The 19144-nt window shown below is 37.1% G+C and overlaps 1 protein-coding gene and 1 long non-coding RNA gene across 2 annotated transcripts in view; both read left to right on the top strand.

The window, feature by feature from the left end:
• Nucleotides 1–7717: 7717 nt before the first annotated feature.
• LOC145088991 (uncharacterized) lies at nucleotides 7718–10720 on the top strand. The gene is made up of 5 exons (XM_079027497.1): nucleotides 7718–7732; nucleotides 7852–8556; nucleotides 9989–10063; nucleotides 10218–10608; nucleotides 10713–10720. The coding sequence occupies exons 1-5, from the start codon at nucleotides 7718–7720 to the stop codon at nucleotides 10718–10720; spliced, it is 1194 nt and encodes a 397-aa protein (XP_078883623.1).
• A 263-nt stretch (nucleotides 10721–10983) lies between these two features.
• The window catches only part of LOC145085919 (uncharacterized), an 89848-nt gene continuing 81687 nt past the window's right edge, over nucleotides 10984–19144 (top strand). The window contains exon 1 of the long non-coding RNA XR_013700221.1: nucleotides 10984–11178. This is a non-coding gene — a long non-coding RNA (uncharacterized LOC145085919). The remainder of the gene's footprint in view (nucleotides 11179–19144) is intronic.

Below are 19144 nucleotides of genomic sequence, written 5' to 3'. Positions count from 1 at the left end.
TTTCTTCTCCATTAGCTGCTTTATATAATTCAATAAGCTAATTCTTCTAAAGCTGAAAGACAAAATAAATAAGTGCATATAAATTCTTTATAGTTTATTCGTTTGCAAAGGTCATTAAAGTTATTTCTCTTAAGCATTGTTATAAATCATATCAAATACATTTTTTATCCAGTTTTAGCTAAGTTAACTAAAATGGATGGTGGAATTATACCGGACTGTGAGGGATAGAAAAAAATTGATTGATAAATGTATACAAGTCATATCAACATTACTCTTGATTTTTTGTTAAGTAATATGAAAAGTGAAACAAAAATGATTTTATTCATGTTTTTTTGTTGATGCTTTTTTTTGTTTCCTAGCTTGCAATTTTAGCTTAATAAAGTTCAGTTTGTTGTTTAAAAGAACTATCTTTTTTTTTTACTCTTTCAAAAAAAATATATCTTTTTTTTTCTGACATGGATCTGAAAATAATGAAACTTTACCTAACTATATCTAGCATTCCAACTGAAAATATATAAATACAATATGTGGCAAAAGACTCCTGTTTACAAATTTTTTCAAGGGTATTAAATATAAGACATTGATCGATCATAATCAAACCGTGTGTTTATTATTGATTATCTCAAAGATACGATACATATGAACCTAATATATATAGGCTAGATAAATACAATTAGGTACCCTCTAATTTAAGTAAAATACAATGCAACACATAAACTTAGTCTAACATTCCCCCGCAAGCTAAGGACGGGGAACGACCTGTAGCTTGGATCGTAAAAAGAGAAATCTTTGAGAAGACAGCGGTTTGGTAAGAACATCAACGATCTGATCAGCAGTAGAAATGAACTGAACACATAATTGACCAGAAGCCACACGTTCACGAACAAAGTGAAAATCCACTTCAACATGTTTTGTGCGAGCATGAAAAACCGGATTAGCAGCTAGATAGGTAGCACCAAGATTGTCACACCAAAGTGTAGGACGTTGAACTGAAACTCCCAATTCATTGAGAAGAGCTTTCAACCAGACTAATTCAGCCACCGTATCTACAAGGGCTTTGTACTCCGACTCGGTTGAAGATCTTGAGACAGTACGCTGTTTTCGGGCAGTCCATGAGATCAAGTTCGATCCCAAATATATAGCAAATCCTTCCGTGGAACGTCGATCACCAGGGCATCCTGCTCAGTCTGAATCCGAGAAGGCATGTAAAGAATCAAATGTAGAGTGTTGCCAATGAACATCCGTAAAGGCTTGGAGAGAGGAACCCGAATCATGCCTAATGAGAAGTCCAAAATCAGTCGTGCCCTGTAAGTACCGCAAGATACGTTTGACAGCGGACCAATGGTTTTCGGTAGGAGCATGCATGAATTGACACACTTTGTTGACGGCATAAGCAATGTCAGGACGAGAGATACTAGCATACTGAAGAGATCCAACAAGTTGTCTATAGATAGTCGGATCTGTCACCAATAGATAAGACCTGAGTGGTGGTCATTGGAGATTGGATCGGTTTGCAATCCTTGAGACCCGAACGATGAAGAATATCCAAAATATACTTCCGTTGGGACAATATGAGGTTAGAATTACGAGAAACAACCTTAATGCCCAAGAAGTAATGCAGTTGACCAAGGTCTTTAATGGAAAAAGTGGAACCCAACTGTTGAATGAGGTGAGCAATCATCGCATCATCATTACCAGTAATAATGATATCATCCACGTAGACTAGAATGTAAATTCGAGTCCGACCTGTTTTCAGAATAAATAAAGATGGGTCAGTGCGAGATCCCGAAAAACCAAAGCGATGCAACACATTGGACAAGCATTGAAACCAAGCTCATGGAGCTTGCTTGAGACCATACAAAGACTTGTGAAGAAGGCACACATGACCAGGTTTAGAAGGATCAACAAATCCTTGTGGCTGCCGAATGTAAACGGTTTCTTTTAAGTCACCATGCAAAAATACATTCTGAACATCCAATTGCCTGATTGACCATTTATGAGTTACAGCAAGAGAGAGGACAATCCGAATTGTGGTGGCTTTGATCACAGGACTAAAAGTTTCATGATAGTCAACACCCGCTTGTTGTTTGAAACCCTTTGCTACAAGTCGTGCTTTGTAGCGAGAAATATTGCCCTCGGGGTCTCGCTTAAGTTTATAAACCCATTTGGAATCTATGATGTTGGCATGAGGAACTCGAGGGACAAGAGTCCAAGTACCATTTTTGATAAGAGCAGTGTATTCCTCTGACATGGCATTCCGCTATTCCTGAGATTTGCTCGCAACCGAAAATGAGGTAGGTTCGGTAATAGAAGCAGTAGCATGATATGCCGAGGGGCTATAAGGTGTAGTCCGTTTCGGGTTGGGGCATAAATGTGGGGGATGGGTGCGTGGAGGAGGAGGTGGCGTGGCATCAGGAGAGGTATCAAACGACTCAGTCGAGGTAGTTTTTGTGATGATAGGTGGCGATGCTGCCAAAGGAGTAGTTATAGGAGATGCAGGAGGTGTGGTTGGAGGTGAGTCGTCAATAGTAGTAGTAGAAGTAGGATCGGGTATAAAACTTGGAAGAGATGAAACATACGTAGCGGCAGGAGTGGTACTAGGAGGAGGTGGGCATTTGAACGGAAAAACATTCTCATTAAATCGAACACGGCGAGCAATGTAGATTCGATTCGTAGAGGTGTCAAGGCATCGGTAACCATGGTGTAGTGGGCTATAACCAAGAAATGTACAAGGAGGAGAGCGGAAATCCATTTTGTATCTATTGTACGGACGAAGATGTGGAAAACATTCAGATCCAAAAACCCGAAGAAAGGTGTAGTCAGGTTTTCGACTGAAGACATGTTGGTAAGGTGATCTATTGGATGAGGTTCGAGATGGTAAGTGATTGATAAGATACACGGCTGTCTCAAAAGCAAACTGCCAAAATCGTTGGGGAAGATTGGCATGAGAAAGGAGAGTAAGGCCAGTTTCAACCACGTGACGATGACATCGCTCAACAAAACCATTTTGCTCGCTAGTATGAGGGCATGAGCGACGATGAATGATTCCAAGTGATGAGAAAAAGGAAGATAGATTGCGAAATTCCCCTCCCCAATCGGTTTGAACACTTTTGAGTTTGGTATTGAATTGTCGTTCTACCATCTTGACAAAGTTGATGAAAGTTTGAAAAACATCAGATTTATGTGTCAATGGGAAAAACCACATATAGCGAGAGTGATGATCAACACAAAGTAAAAAGAACCGACATCCATCAAATGATAAAGTAGGTGAGGGACCCCAAACATCACAATAAATTAAGTCTAAAATATTATTGCTTCGAAAAGATGAACTAGGTAAAGAAAGTTTGGAAGATTTCCCTAACTGACAAGCAGAACATAAATCTAAACAATGTTTTGTAGAAACAGGAAGCAAACAACTAGAAACAATAGTGTCAAAAACACGTTGATGTGGATGACCAAGGCGGTGGTGCCAGATTCTTGAGGAAGCTTTAGTTGCTGTGAGAGCCAACTTTGTTAAAGACTTGAAACTTGGAAGACAAAGCGAGTAGAGACCGTTATTACTTGGTCCCGTGAGAAGAGTGGTGCGAGTACATTCGTCCTTCACAACAAAGAAAGAGGAGTGAAATTCAAAGAAAACATTGTTGTCTTGAAAAAATTGTTGAACAGATAAGAGATTTTTCTTGACATCAGGAACATGAAGAATATTGGAAAGATTAAAGGTTTTATTAGATGAATAACATTTTGAGGATCCAATATGAAGAATAGGAAGAGAGTTACCATCACCAACATGAAGAGAATTAGGACCACGATAGAACTCGGAGGTGTCAAGGTTGGACAGATCTGGTGTGGTGTGGGAGTTTGCACCTGTGTCAAGGAACCAAGTAGTGCCGGAAATAGAGACATTGTCAGCAAAGGTTGCGAAATTTGCCTGCAAATTCGGTTTTGATGAGTTACTTGCATCTTGGTTATTTGGACACTGGGATGGAAGATGGACAATACCACAACGGTTGCAATGACCAAATACAGTGTTTTGTGTGGAGGCCCAAGAGAATTTCCTGGAGGGCTGAGTTGGCACCATGAGATCGATTCTGAAAATTCCAACGCGAATTATTCCCACGCGAGTTTCCTCGATGATTTCCTCTGTAGTTGTTGTTTGGGGGCCGTGAGGCATAGAAAGCTTGAGGAGTTGCACTTTGTGGAGCAATCGGATTAAGTTGGAAGCCAAGCTGGGACGCCATGCTTTGTAGAGACTGAAGTTGGCTTTGAAAATTGTTAATGTTGAGTGATGTTTCTGTTGAAGCAGCAAACACGTGTGGCTGTGATGCAGGGGCAACAGTAAGATTTTTATTTATCATATAATCATGATCACTCAAAAGGGCATGTAGCTCAATGAAGGTAACAGGTGGGTGACGAGCAAAGAGGGTAGACTTGAGTCCGTTATACTTTTCACGTAGCCCAGAAATAACAAGAAGAACCAGATCCTTGTCTTTAACAGGTTCACCAATATTAGCAAGTGCAGTAGTATATTCTTGTGCACATGCAAGATAGGTAAGAGGAGTTTCATCGCCTTTCATGGTGAGTTTTAGCAACTGGGTTTTTAGTGTATACTCTCTTGAAGAATTGGTTGGGGCATAAACAAGTTCTAATTGTAGCCATAGATCTCGTGAGGTAGTACCCTGAACATGCTGGAAGGAAGCCTCTGAGATGGTAGAGATGATTATCATACGGACATGAGCATCATTAGAAATCCAACGAGAGTAACTAGGATTGTCTGTAATTGTCTCTCCTGTGCCGACTTTGGGCTCAGGGCATGGTATTGTACCATCGACATAACCGAACAGATTGTTGGAGACGAGAAAGGATTTTAGCATGGCCTTCCAATACCCATAGTTTGTGGGTGTGAGGGTAAAAGCGAATTTATGAGAATTATGAGAAGTTTTCTCCTGTGTAGTGAAAGCAGCAATGGTCGCCATGAAGTTTCTTGACAGATCGGTGATTAGGGTTTATCTTGCGTAAGAGGCTGTTGTGAGGATGCCGCCAATAAGGTAAAGATTAACTTGGCTCTGATACCAAATCAAACCGTGTGTTTATTATTGATTATCTCAAAGATACGATACATATGAACCTAATATATATAGGTTAGATAAATACAATTAGGTACCCTCTAATTTAAGTAAAATACAATGCAACACATAAACTTAGTCTAACAATCATCGAGCCAAATGACAAGATTGTCAATTATGGGAAAATCTTAAGATCTTCATTTATCAACAATAATTTCCCAAGTCTTTATTGAAGACGACTCCCTTGAAATTTTTTTTTTCTAAAAATGCTTTTCTATTCTGAATATTAGAATCAAGATAGATTTTGCAATATACAATCTAAGGAACAATCATAGATGTATAATAAATGGGCCTTTATTTTCACGATAGACAATGATATTGAGAAGAGTCATTATTTGTTCCTTGGAGTTGGCCTTCTCAATAATTTTATTTTCACAAATGCTAAAATATAAACTTTCTTTTCTAAAGATCAGATAAGCTAGACCAATATATTTGGGTTTAGATGTAGCACACACATGATGGAAGACATGGAATAAATTAATTATTAATAACGACTGATCAGATGCTAACATTCTCCATATTATATTTTTCTTCCTTTTGTCATTGTGTCCTAAATTAATCGTTCATGTTAGTAAAATTATTTAAAACAAAAAAATGATGTAAACTCATTTCCTCATAATAAATTTAGGAGTAAAGTTATGTTTTCATTTTCCCACATTGAGGAGGTAGGTTATAGAGTCCAATGCCTTTTATTTTCTCTTCATAAACCATGGCACTATACTAATTTTGAACTAGACCATATACAGAAAAACCACTATATTTTAGTCATTTTCTCTGTTCAACATACTTTCCTTTATTTTCTTATTATATCATCCTACTTTCATTTCATCTGGTTCTAGCATCATACTTTGAATTGGGTCATAGACAGAAAAACCACTATATGCGGCTACAGCGGCCTGATAAGAAAAGTCGAAAGTACAATGCTATAATTGCGTGGATTTTCAAAGTACCTATATGGTGGTCTTGGGTCATTTATTAAAGTCTAAAATTATAGAAATAGCATTTTACTTTCATTGTTATGATTATAAGAGCATCTTACTTTCATTTTTTCCTATCAAAGCATTGTAATTTAAGTAACTCACCCATTTATTGCAATTTCATTCAAATACAAAGGATTTCCGTTACTGCAATATAAAGAAATGAAAGTAGGATGCTATAATAAACGAATAAATGGAAATGCGTTGTTATTTCTTTCATTTAGACCTTCTTCAGTTCAGATAAGTAAATTTCATAGCTATAACTCCAGGTGAAATATTTGTATATTTTATGGTTTATATCATGCTTTCATGTGTTTATATCTCATATTTATTGTCTTTTTTAGTTTCAAAGATGAGACTAACCATTATCATGACCACCATGTCCACTTCCAGTGTCATACTTTGCTTCGTGTTGATTAATTGCTAATCAAAGTACTTCAAAGTCTCTTCATTTTCAAGTTCTGATTTTAATAAATGCTAATTAGTTGTGTTAATTAGCAGGTTGCAGTTTTATTTTTTCTTGTGTCTGTTTCCTTTTTGTAGCTTGTCATAATTTTCTGTAAGCCTATATAAGGCCGCTATTATGATTGATTTAGGATACCTTTTCTTTCATCCACCATCTACTTGTTCTCTCTTGCCAACAATATAAGCATTGGATACTACTTAGTTCTTGTTTTTAGTTATTTGGTTATCTATATATATATATATATATATATATATATATATATATATATATATATATATAAAACCAAATAACTAAAAACAAGAACTAAGTAGTATCCAATGCTTATATTGTTGGCAAGAGAGAACAAGTAGATGGTTATATATATATATATATATATATATATATATATATATATATATATATATATATAACGAGGGTATTTTGGTCATTTGACAAACCTTCTTCCTTAAGGAGTCCAAACACCACGATTTGGTTTCTCTTTATTCCTAGACCTTTTATCTATTTTTTCACCATAAAATTCATCTTGTAAACCATTTGAGTCCTTCAAAAGTGGGCCCACATTTTGCGGCTTAGGTGGTCTTCTATCTTCATCCTGATTCTGTTCAGATAGATTTTGTCTTGTGTCTTTCAGAAGTATGCTTCTACTGATCCTTCTACTTGCCTCGTGTCATTGATTCTGTCTGCCACCACCAGAACCATATAAAAGTTTCTGCTGAGGTGTCGCGCCAGTGGTGACCTGGAATTTGTGAAAAGTCCAATGCCATTTATTTTCTCTTTATTAATCATCTATTTCAGTTTGTTTCATGAAAGTCAACCAAGTTTGGAGAAATATTCTATGCGTTTGAGCTGCTATACCATGTTAAAGTGGTCGCAATAGAAAATTGTAAAAGTTGATTGGCTTTAGTAAAAAAAAAATTGGACTAAACTTTGACAACTTTTCCAATTATGACCACTTTAAACTGCAATAGTAGGTCAATGTGGTCAATACTTAATATAGAAAGAAATTTCAAACTTGGGTAGGTTTAATAAGCTAAAACGGAAATGGAGTTGTTAAACTGCAAAGAAATAGCTGAAATATAGTGATTTTTCTGTATATTGCCCTTTTGGATTTCAACTTCCATTGTCCACATTGTTACTTAATTACCTTAGTTATGGGAAGCACTCCTGTTTGTAACCACACTTTTAGAAACAAATGATATGTTAAATTGTAGTGTGCATGTGCATAGCAAACAGCTAAGCTTTGTTAATTCAATCAGCTCCATTGATTTTTCATGTGTTGTTGTAGTGTCGTCAAGTCGGTGTTGCTTCGTGGTTCTTATGCCAATACTCCAAAAAGATTACTATATCAACTTGTCCTGCCCTATCAAGAGTGTTTCCATCCAATGTAGTGGGACGGCTGCTTAAGCTTGAAGAGTTGAGAATATGGAATTGTAAGTCAATAGTAGAGCTATTTGAAATTGAATGGGCCAACAATAATGGTGTTGATAGTAGTAATGTTGGTGATGGAAGTGACGATACATGTACTGCAATCACCATCCCAAGGTCGGCAAATATGACTCTGCTTCAATTGACCAACCTAACAATATTGAAAATAGAAAGATGTGAAGGTTTGGAATATATATTCACAAGTTCCACACTTGAAAGCCTAAAGCAACTCAAAGAACTGATTGTAAAACAATGCAAGGCAATGAAAGTGATTGTGAAGGAAGATGCAGAACACACAGAAACGTCTAAATCTATAATAGTGTTCCCTGGTCTCAAGTCCCTTACTCTGGCAGATTTACCAGAACTCAAGGGTTTCTTTTTGGGGAAGAATGAGTTCAGGTGGCCAGTATTGGAAAAGGTTAAGATGGATGGCTGCCCAAAAATGATGATTTTCACATCTGGTCACTCGAAGGCTTCGAAGCTCAACTACATACATACTGGCTTAGGCAAGCATACTCTTGATCAATGTGGCCTCAACTTCCATTTGACCAATGTTACACAAGAGGTATGTTGTTACTTTACTTCATCATTTAAACAGGTCAAAATGTTGTTTTATGATGATCTAACATATTATTTGCGTACAAATTTAGGCGGTTCATATGTGTATTCCGGAAGGAAACATAAAACAAAACCAAATGAAGATACATATATAACCACTTCCCATTTTTTTATATCCATAAAAAGTTATGAAAATATGCAATTTTATTTTTTTATTATGGATTAATATTTCATTCCTAAGATATTAAATTGTCTCTTATGTTACAAAAGATGTTATATTCACTAATTCATAAGTTAGCAATTTAATATTGAAATCAAGTTAGATGAACTAAAGACAAAGGCCCAATTGACGCATTCACTGTGGGTGGTTTTTTCATGTCCAACATTTCTGAACATATACAATGCTAGTTTTGATCAGAATCAAATCAACAATCCCTTCTTCTTTACATTGTCCCTATTTTCACCGGCTTGCAACACCAAGAGCATCACAGAGAAAGAAGGTAAAGAAAGGAGGAGTTGGGTGGGGGTTAGGGGTTTGTTTATTTATTTATTTTTTTGCATTTTTTAATGTTTAATTAATATTAAAGAAAATGTAAAAAAAGAAATTAAAACAATAAATCAGTCTTTTCAAATTTGATACAAACCTGGTGAGAAGGACCAACTTTGTAATTTTGGAACCACAGAGACCGTAACCACAAAAATTGACAAACACATGGACCAAATTTGCAGTTTTCTAAAACATATTTTAATTTGACAAAAAATTTGATCGGTTTGTAAAAAAGCAAGCAATCTAACTAGTGGCTCAGAGTCTCGGAAAGTATTCAGCTAAAGGCATAACAAATTAAGCACCTAAGAAATAGGGCTTTTAAAATTCACATAATAGTTACGTTCCTTAAAAACAGAAGATTTAAGAATTTATATAAAATATATGAATATAAAAAATTATTTTCTTGTGTATTACAAATGGTACTTGGCAAGTTCATTCTTATTCAAATCATTTGAAAGTTCATAAATCATTAATTTGGAACTTAGAGCCAACAACTTCATTCGGTTAAGAAAAAAACACAAAATAGATGGAAATAAAAGCATTAGCTTATTTTTACATATTTTCACTCATATCTATTAACAAATATATTTTTGTATGGAACTATATTTTGTAACTAAATCATTTATATCGTTTTCATCCAGTTTAATCCAATTATCTAACATATTTTATAATATCGTGATGTTAGTAGTTAGTAGTTACTTAATCAAGTTGTTCTTTTCTCTCTCATCTTCTACAAGCTAAACATTTATGTAGCGTTTATTACCTAAATTTGACAAAAAATAGTATTGCTGAGATGATTGTAAAAGTATAAGTATATCATCCATATATCATTTGTTGTATTTGACAATGCAATAAAAATACAATAACATAGTTATCTTTTTTCCTAAAAAAGCTGGATGTAACAATAACAAATGCAATATATAAATCAGAATTTTTCTTCACAGTGCTCATCTTCACAGAAAATAATGTAAGCAGTGTCATAAACTAGGTTGTTGATTGAAAATACATGTTGGCTCAATGAAGAATAACAGAACTTGCAAGCCTTCAATATATTTGTATACTAAATGTATTTTTCTTTAATATTTGTCATGTTTGTGATGATTTATGTTTGTTTTTCTTAGCAGACTCAACTCTCTATGTGCTCTACTCCAGATATGATAAAGCTAGTTCAGTTCCCTTGGTCTTTTTCAAATTTACTTGAAGTAGACGCACAAAAGAGTGACAAATTGTTGAAAAGCCCCATAATTTTTCCATGCAAGGAGTTGCTTAATTTGAAGAATCTTGAAAAGCTTTCTATTACCATGAAGTATGGTGAATCTAAAATAGAGGAAGTATTTGAAGTAGCAGAAGGGACAAATGAAGATGTGGATATTGGAATGCAATCTGTTGTGGTATTTGAGAAGCTGAAAGAGGTGACTTTGGGTGGAATAAATAATCTGAAGCATGTGTGGAAGAGCAATCGGTGGATAGTGTTGAACTTTCCAAACCTTACAAAGGTCTCAATTGTAAGTTGTAAGCTTCTTGGACACGTTTTCAATAGTTGCATGGTTGGTAGTCTATTCCAGCTCCAAGAGCTAAAAATAAGTGACTGCAAGAGTATGGATGTGATTGTGAAGCAAGTTGAAGATTCCGAAACCAGACCGACTACTGAGGTTGTGTTCCCTTGTCTGAAATCCATAACACTTCACAACCTTCCAAACCTCAAGGGATTTTGCCTGGGGAAGGTGGCTTTTGAATGGCCATTATTAGATACCTTGGAAATCAAAGAGTGTCCACAAATAACAGTTTTCACAAATGGGCAATCAACTACTCTGGAGCTGAAGTTAATAGATACAACTTTTGGATTGTGTCATGCAATGGAAGACCCAAACTCTTTTATACAGACCAAAAAGAAAGTGGTATGTGGTGTCTCCTTTGGTTATTATTAACAGATTAATGTTTTCTCCAACAAAAACTTTACATTACTCTTTAACTTACCACTTTGTTGTAATCTCCTACAGGGATGGCAGTTCTAGAGAAACATTTGAATTCACATGTGCAGTTTGGCTCATTTTGAAGTCAGCTATATATATAGCATAATAGGTAAGATTTAATGCATTTAAAATTAAAATTTTAGGCATTTTTCTGTTTGATTATTGGTCATGTGAAATGGTTCTTTTCTCAGTAATCTTGGGATATATAAACATACTGTTAATTTCATAGAGATAATTATTATTCTTGTCAATTTATGAAGTTAGCAAATAACTCATCTGACACAAAAAGAATTAATAGTTTCACCTGCTGGCTGTAATCATATTTCCCTGTGTAACCTTTTTTTTCATGATTTTGTTTTTCAGGGATATCTGATTCAAACAGCCCGGCTACCACCACATGTCCCTGAGTACTCCGTGTTAGTCTATATATTATTAGCCCGCTTGTTTATGGGCCCTTTAGTCTTTAGCTCATTAGGGTTTCTGTCTAGCTAGTATTTATATCCGCTTTATTCTTTATAGTCTTTATGCTTTTCTTTGAGAACTCTTGTAATCTCTCTTTATCATAATCATATGACAACATTTACATGGTATCAGAGCAGAGGTTCGATACATTGTTAGAAGTCTAGGGTTACTGTAGCATGTTGTACTCGTTTTCTGCCACTGGTATTCGTTGTTGCTTTTGATTTGTTGCTACTGTTGATTTGTTGCTGCTAGTGATTCGTTGCTACTGTTGATTCGTTGGTGTTGTTGGTTCGTTGGTGCTGTTGATTCATCATTGCTGTTGATTCGTTACCGATTGATTGCTTCCGCTGGTTTGTTACTCCTTTCATTCTCAGATTCTTATACTGTCTTTGTGGTTATTTATTCATTGTCAACATGGCCAGAAAGGATGATTCCCTTCAGTCAATCAGTACTCGTTTGGATGGAAAGAATTATACGTATTGGAGTTACGTTATGAAGAACTTCCTTCGTGGGAAGAATATGTGGGGCTATGTCACTGGGACAAAAGCAAAACCCTCAGTGCCTCAAACTGAGAATTATGATTTGTTGCTTGATGCATGGGAGACTGATAACTCCAAGGTCATTACTTGGATCAATAACTCTGTTACTCAGTCTATTGGTATGCAGTTGGCTAAATATGAAACAGCAAAAGAAGTTTGGAATCACTTGGAGAGACTATATACTCAGTCCAACTTTGCTAAACAATATCAGTTGAAATATGATATTTGTGCCCTTCAACAAAATGAACAGAGTATTCAAGATTTCTATGCTGCTATGTCTGATCTGTGGGATCAATTGGCTCTAACTGAATCTAAAGAGTTAAAAGATTTCTAGCCTTACATTGCTAGGAGGGAAGAACAACGCTTGGTCCAGTTCTTGATGGCCTTGCGTTCTGATTTTAAAGGCCTACGTGGAACCATTCTTCATCGCTCTCCTCTTCCCTCAGTGGATTTTGTTGTCCATGAGTTAATTGCAGAAGAGACCCGTATCAAGTCTCATGTGGATAAAGGTTTTAAAACAACCTCTATTCCTACTCCCGCTCCTGCTTGCTTGCTGTTTCCTCCAACCAGTCTCGACAAACTTCAAGAGTTGCTCATAATGAGTGTGCATTCTACAAACAGAAAAATCATTGGAAAGCTCAGTGTCCATTGTTAGTCAACAAGGGTAAATCTGGTCAACCCCAGTCAGGGCAACAAAATAGGTCTGGTCAACAGAAGTTTCAGCCACGTTCCTCTGGTACTCCTCCATGGACCTCTCGTCCTCTGTAGTTTGCTGTTGCTGCTGTACCACCAGTTGACACATAATCTGTTGGAAACATGCCACCATTAGCATTGGATCCCAAAGTGTTTGAGAGTTTCAGACAATATTTGGCCTCTAATCCCACTGCCATGGCTGCATCTATGGCTTAGTTTGGCCCTTCTTCATCTGATACATCAGGTATTCCCTCATCTTTATGGATTTTAGATTCTGGTGCAACTCATCATATGACTCCTCAGTCAGTCAGTTATGTAAGTCTGGTAACTGGGTGTTCTTTTCTGATTCTGTCTGTGTTATACAGGATCAACATGTTGGAATAGTGTCTAAGGTTGTAACTATATTCGGTTGTGCATGGTCCTTTTGGGTTGCCTTCACCATAGCAACTTGAAGGATGATTTGTATAAGAGAGAGTAAATATTATAAGGAATAATATATGGCTATTTGATTAATATAAGTCATAAATTAATTGGTATTAATTTGGTGACTTAAAGGGATTAATTAAATAAGAGGGTATAAACTGTCAATTGTTTGATAGTTAGACTTTAGACTAGAAATCCATTAGGATACACCTTGGACGAATTCTAAGAGCTTTAGATAAGCTAAAATCGTCCATAGGGTTATCTATGGAATGGATTTGGATAGCCTTAAGAGAAGATTATCCAATTAGGGTTTAGGTTGAAACCCTTAAGGAGTCTAGAGGTATAAATAGGCCCTTGGGATGGGGAATTCGGGTAGCAACCTTAAGAAAGGAACCTCTGGTCGAATTCCTTCCTCTCTCCTCTCTCCTAAATCATCTTGCTTGCTATTGGTGTTTGTAAACCATTAGAGGAGTGACAATTGTGACTCTAGAAGCTCCAAGACAAACAAGATCAACAAGGAACTCAAAGGTATGATTCTAGATCTGTTTCAATATTGTTATTTAACCTAATTAGCCATTAGAAGTCTTGGATTCAAAAGCATGTTTATTAGAAAGCCTAGATCCAAGCATTAGGGTTTTGCATGCGCACATAGGAAAGTTCTTATGGCTAAAACCCATCAGTGGTATCAGAGCCTAGATTGGTTTTCTTTAAATTGTTGCTTGATTAACTGTAACAAACCTGCAAAATTCGAATTTTTGGGTTTTGAGTCACTGACTCGGCGAGTTCCAAGGTGGACTCGACGAGTAGGCCTGACTCGGCGAGTCCCCTTGTGCACTCGGCGAGTCCAGGCGTCAGGAATGGCCAGATTCGGGATTTCTTTGTGTTTATCTTATCCAAACTTTCCATAAACTAATTGGATCAATATCAATTCGTTTTTTTTGATAAATATAATTGTTATCTTGATCTAGTTAAAGGTAATTATCAACTAATTAAATATTTAATTTCCTTATATGATAATTAATTAATTATTTTGATTATTTTGGTAATTATCTTCAAAGAAATCAAAGATAAATCAAATAAAGATAATTAAGATATTAATTGTTAATTGAAATTATTTGTTATTTGATCCTCCATGTTTTAAATGTTTAAAACCTACCCTAAGGTTTTGAAATTTATATTTGTGATTAAAAGTTTTAATTTAGACAACTTAAATTTCAAACCCTAGATTTTAAAAGGTTTAAAATGCAACCCTATACTAATATGATATTAATAGTATAATATATATATGTATAACTAAATGCTAGTCTTACCGTTAGTAGGCCTCATTCACGAAGCCAATCTATAAGGTGGGTATAAGGTTGCGGCCTATAAAATGGCGCTTAATGGGTGTACACTCACACCCACCGCTTGCTTGATTGGTGGAGGGTCGTTAGCCGAACGGGTAGGATAGGGCAACCTCATCCTCTCATTAAAAGTATAATAAGAAATACGAAGTAACTAAACCTTTCTTTAAAATTTCCCAATCTTAGTTACTTTAGGAAAAGTGAATTGATGCAATCCCATGAAATTACACTTTGCACCTTGCGAAGATGTTAGTGGAGCGTGTGTGGTTTACCGGCACACTAATTGGTTCTAAGCGAAGGTGGCAAAGGGTGATTCATTGTTTATCATAGTTCGATGGAGCGTGTGTGGTTTACCGGCACATCGAATAGGTGATCGTAACAATGAAGGCACCATGTGAATTTGCATGGTAATTCACACCCGCTTTGTGATCCTCGGCATCCCAGTCACAAACAAGAGGGGCATATCGAGATTTAAACATGCCATTGAATAGTTCAATGAATCTCATCCGAATCTAGGAATTCTCAAAAACACTTAGGACTAATAGTTTAAGTTTTGTGATGGAGAATTAGTGAATCGTCATTCACTTACCTTCAATTTATTTGCATGCTAGATTACGGCATCCCTTTTCTAGTATGTAAATGTTATTGTTGGATCCTAGCCCTAATTTTTCTTATTGGGTGATAATTAGGGATTCTTATTCTAATCTATCTTTGTCCTTTCTATAGATGTCAAACGCAAACAACGCTGCTGCTAGTTCTTTCACGTTGATGAGCCTTTGCCAAAAGGTCACCTTCGATGGAGCGAACTTTAGCGAATGGATAAGATACATTCGCACCATTGCTCGCTACGAGGATAAAGAGTATGTCCTCGATGAGAAGCTCGAGAAAATCAACCCCGAAGTTGCTACTCCCGCCGAAATCACCGCCTTTGAAACTCATGAGAGAGATGCTACGAAGGTACATTGCATCATGATCTCTACCATGAACTCCGAATTCCAAAAGTCCTACGAGGACATGTATCCATACGAGATGCATCAAGACTTGTTGGAGAGGTACCACCAAAACGTGAGACAAGAGCGCTACGAGATTTTCACTAACATGATCTCCACTAAGATGGGTCATGGAGAATCTCTTACCGTGCACTTGCAAAGGATGCAAAGGTATGTCGACCGCCTTCGCAAGTTAAATGTTGACTTTGCCGAAGACTTGGCGATCGACATGGTGCTTCACTCTTTGCCTTCGATGTACAATTAATTTAGGATGACCTACCACATGAACAAAGAGGAGGTCACCCTAAGCAAACTCCAAGGTCTCTTGAGAGTCGCTGAGAGCAACTTCAAGGACAAGTCTATTGCACCAACTCCCAATCCGTCCGCTGCTCCTGTCTTGGCTATTGGTCAAGGGAAGGGAAAGAAGAGGAAAGCTTCCTCAAATAACTATCGAAAGGTGAAAGCCCGAGATGGTTCCTCTTCTAGTGGGACCAAAGTTGATCCCTCTAAGCCCTGCTCTAACCCGAAGGAGGCAGAGTGCCACCACTGCCATAAGATAGGACATTGGAAGAGAAGCTGCCCGGATTACCTGCAAGCCATCAAGGAAGGAAAGATCAAGCCATCTTTCGCAGGTATATACACAATCAAATCTAACGATTCTGATCATGCTATTTCTTGGGTTCTTGACACCGGTTGTGGTTATCACATTTGTTTAAATGTGTAGGGACTAAAAAGAAGTAGGGATGTGGAGCAAGGAAGGATCAATCTAATCATGGGGAACAGAAGATCGTCGCCTGTGACCAAGATTGGAGTGTATTCTTTAGTGCTTAGGAATAGTTTGGTTTTAGATTTGAACAATTGTTGCTATTCGCCAGAAATGGCTAGAAACATCATTTCATTTCATGGTTTATATAGACAAGGATTTAGATTTTCTTTTAATAATGAGAATGGTTCTATTTTGACTTATCTAAATGGTGTCTTTTACTTTGAAGCTATACCATGTAATGGAATATATGAAACTGTTATGATTGTTGATAACTTAGGAAATGATGTTTTGAATATTGATTCTTCCACTAGTATGGATAAAGCATCCTTGTGGCATTGTCGTCTTGGACATGTCAACAAGAAACGCATAGCCCAACTCCAAAAGGATGGAGTGTTAGAGTCATTCGACCTTAGGGAAGATGACACATGCGAATCTTGTTTACTTGGAAAGATGACTAAGTCACCCTTCACGAGTACTTGTGAAAGGGGTGAGGGACTATTGGACCTAATACATACCGATGTATGTGGACCTTTTAGATCAACCACGAAGGATGGGAACCGCTTCTATGTGACTTTTACCGATGACTATAGTAGATATGGGTATATCTACTTAATCAAGCAAAAGTCAGACACTCTTGAAAAGTTCAAAGAGTTCGAGAATGAAGTGGAGAATCAATTGGGCAGGAAAATCAAGATGCTTCGATCCGATCGAGGAGGAGAGTACCTAAGTCTTGAATTCCACGATTATCTCAAGGAGTGTGGAATAGTTTCGCAATTGACGCCTCCTAGGACACCGCAGTTGAATGGTGTGGCAGAAAGGCGTAATCGAACCTTATTGGATATGGTTCGCTCTATGATGAGTCGTGCTTCACTACCTATCTTCTTTTGGGGGTATGCCTTAGAGACTGCCGCCCATATGCTTAACCGAGTCCCTACTAAGAAGGTTGCCAAAACACCTCACGAGATGTGGACGGGGAAAGCTCCCTCGTTGGCACATATCAAGGTTTGGGGTTGCGAGGCTTTCGTAAGACGAGATACTCACGACAAGCTTGAACCTCGAAGTGAGCGATGTATTTTCATCGGCTACCCGCAAACATCCTTTGGATATCTCTTCTATAGACCAAAAGACAACGTTGTTTTTGTTGCGAGGAGAGGAGTTTTCCAAGAGCGAGAACTCATAAGCCAAGGAGACAGTGGGAGGCAAATCGAACTTGAAGAGATTCAAGAATCGATAGATGAAGGAACCTCTACCGCTGGCATTCAACCCGAGGAGGAAACTCCGGTTGAACCAATTGACGAATCCTTACCTCTTAGACGTTCCGATAGAGTTAGAGTTCATCCCCAGTTTTATGGTTTTTATATTACTACCGAAGGGGACACGTATATTAGTGATGGTACACTAGTAAATTTTGATGAACCTAATAGCTATAAGGAAGCCATGGCAGGCCCGGAGTCTGCGAAATGGAAAGAGGCGATGGATAGCGAGATCCAATCCATGTACGATAACCAAGTTTGGAAATTTGGTTGATTATGTGCCCGAACGTAAGACCGTAGGGTGCAAGTGGATCTTCAAGAAGAAGACCGACGTGGATGGGAACGTACACACATATAAAGCGCGATTGGTCGCGAAGGGCTTTACTCAAACTCCCGGAGTTGACTATGATGAGACCTTCTTGTTGGATTAATGTCTAAGTCCATAACTATATTTAGTAAGACTTGACCCGACCCGGCATGGTCCATTTGGGTTGCATACCATCATGCACTTGAATGAGAGAAATAAGACACTTATGGTTATTAATATATTATAAGTTCTAGTATATTAATAATAAGAATAATGAGATTATTTAATTAGTATTGATCAAGAATTAATCTAGGATTAATTAAGTGATCAAAAGAAGACTAATTAAATATATGGGTTGATAGTGTAAATCATCCATACTTGTATAGTGGGCTAATGCTCCATGGATAATCAAGTTGGGCTAAAACCCATAGGATGGTCCATGGATGCTCCATGGTGTATTTGTACCCATGGATCCAAGGAAATGGAAAGCCATGACAATTAAGAGTTTACCCTAATTGTGTAACTATATAAGCATCTTATTATTGAGGAAAAATTGGCCACTAGTAGTATTCAAGAAAGGGCTAGCCGATTTTGGTGAGTGTAGAATTCTCTCAAGTCATTCTAAGTGTTTTGATGATTGTGATTCCATTTGAGGTGTCACACTTGGGGCACTAGGCACTCAAACTTCATGAAGACATTCTACACCAAAGAGGTATGTATTCTATCTTGCTATAGTCATTGTTTTGTATGCTAGATTAGGATAATACCTTGGAAGTTCTTATTTGCATGTATAATAGAGAAAACATAGATCCAAGGTATTTAGGGTTGCATGTACACTTAGGAGTGTTAGAATGCTCAAAACCCAACAGTGGTATCAGAGCCTAGGCTTGTTTTCTTGTTATACTTGCAAAAGAAGCTGGAAAATCGAGTTTTGATGCTGTCTGCCCAGCAGACTCGCCGAGTCCATAAATGGACTCGCCGAGTCCAAGGCAAAATGCATCCAACTCGCCGAGTTGGTTGATGCCACTCGCCGAGTAGGAGCCCCAGACAGCATATATTCGAGGTTTTTGGCTAGAAATGGACTAGGAACATTACCCTAAGTTGTTTTTGAACTTATAAACTTGTTTTTGGTGTGGTAATGTTCATGCTAATCCATTTACAAAGATAATTGTCAATAGATTCATGTTTTGTATTAGTTTAAGGTTTAGACTAATTACATGAAAAAGTTTGATTTGAATTATCTTGTTCTTATGAGTTGCTTAGATTAATAGAAATGTTGAGTGAAATAGTTGTTTTCAAT

The sequence above is a fragment of the Lactuca serriola genome, chromosome 2 (assembly GCF_051521515.1).
Source record: "Lactuca serriola cultivar US96UC23 chromosome 2, Lser_US96UC23_V15, whole genome shotgun sequence".
Taxonomy (NCBI): Eukaryota; Viridiplantae; Streptophyta; class Magnoliopsida; order Asterales; family Asteraceae; genus Lactuca; species Lactuca serriola.
Note: the sequence above shows the minus strand (reverse complement) of the source record. Positions and strands in the feature narration are given on the sequence as shown.

Bases quoted from the DNA above. Each gene is read 5' to 3' on its own strand.
- LOC145088991 (XM_079027497.1), top strand. The intron at 8,557-9,988 runs GTATGTTGTTAC...TTCCTAAAAAAG, and splicing joins TGACCAATGTTACACAAGAG to CTGGATGTAACAATAACAAA. The intron at 10,064-10,217 runs GTAAGCAGTGTC...TGTTTTTCTTAG, and splicing joins TCATCTTCACAGAAAATAAT to CAGACTCAACTCTCTATGTG.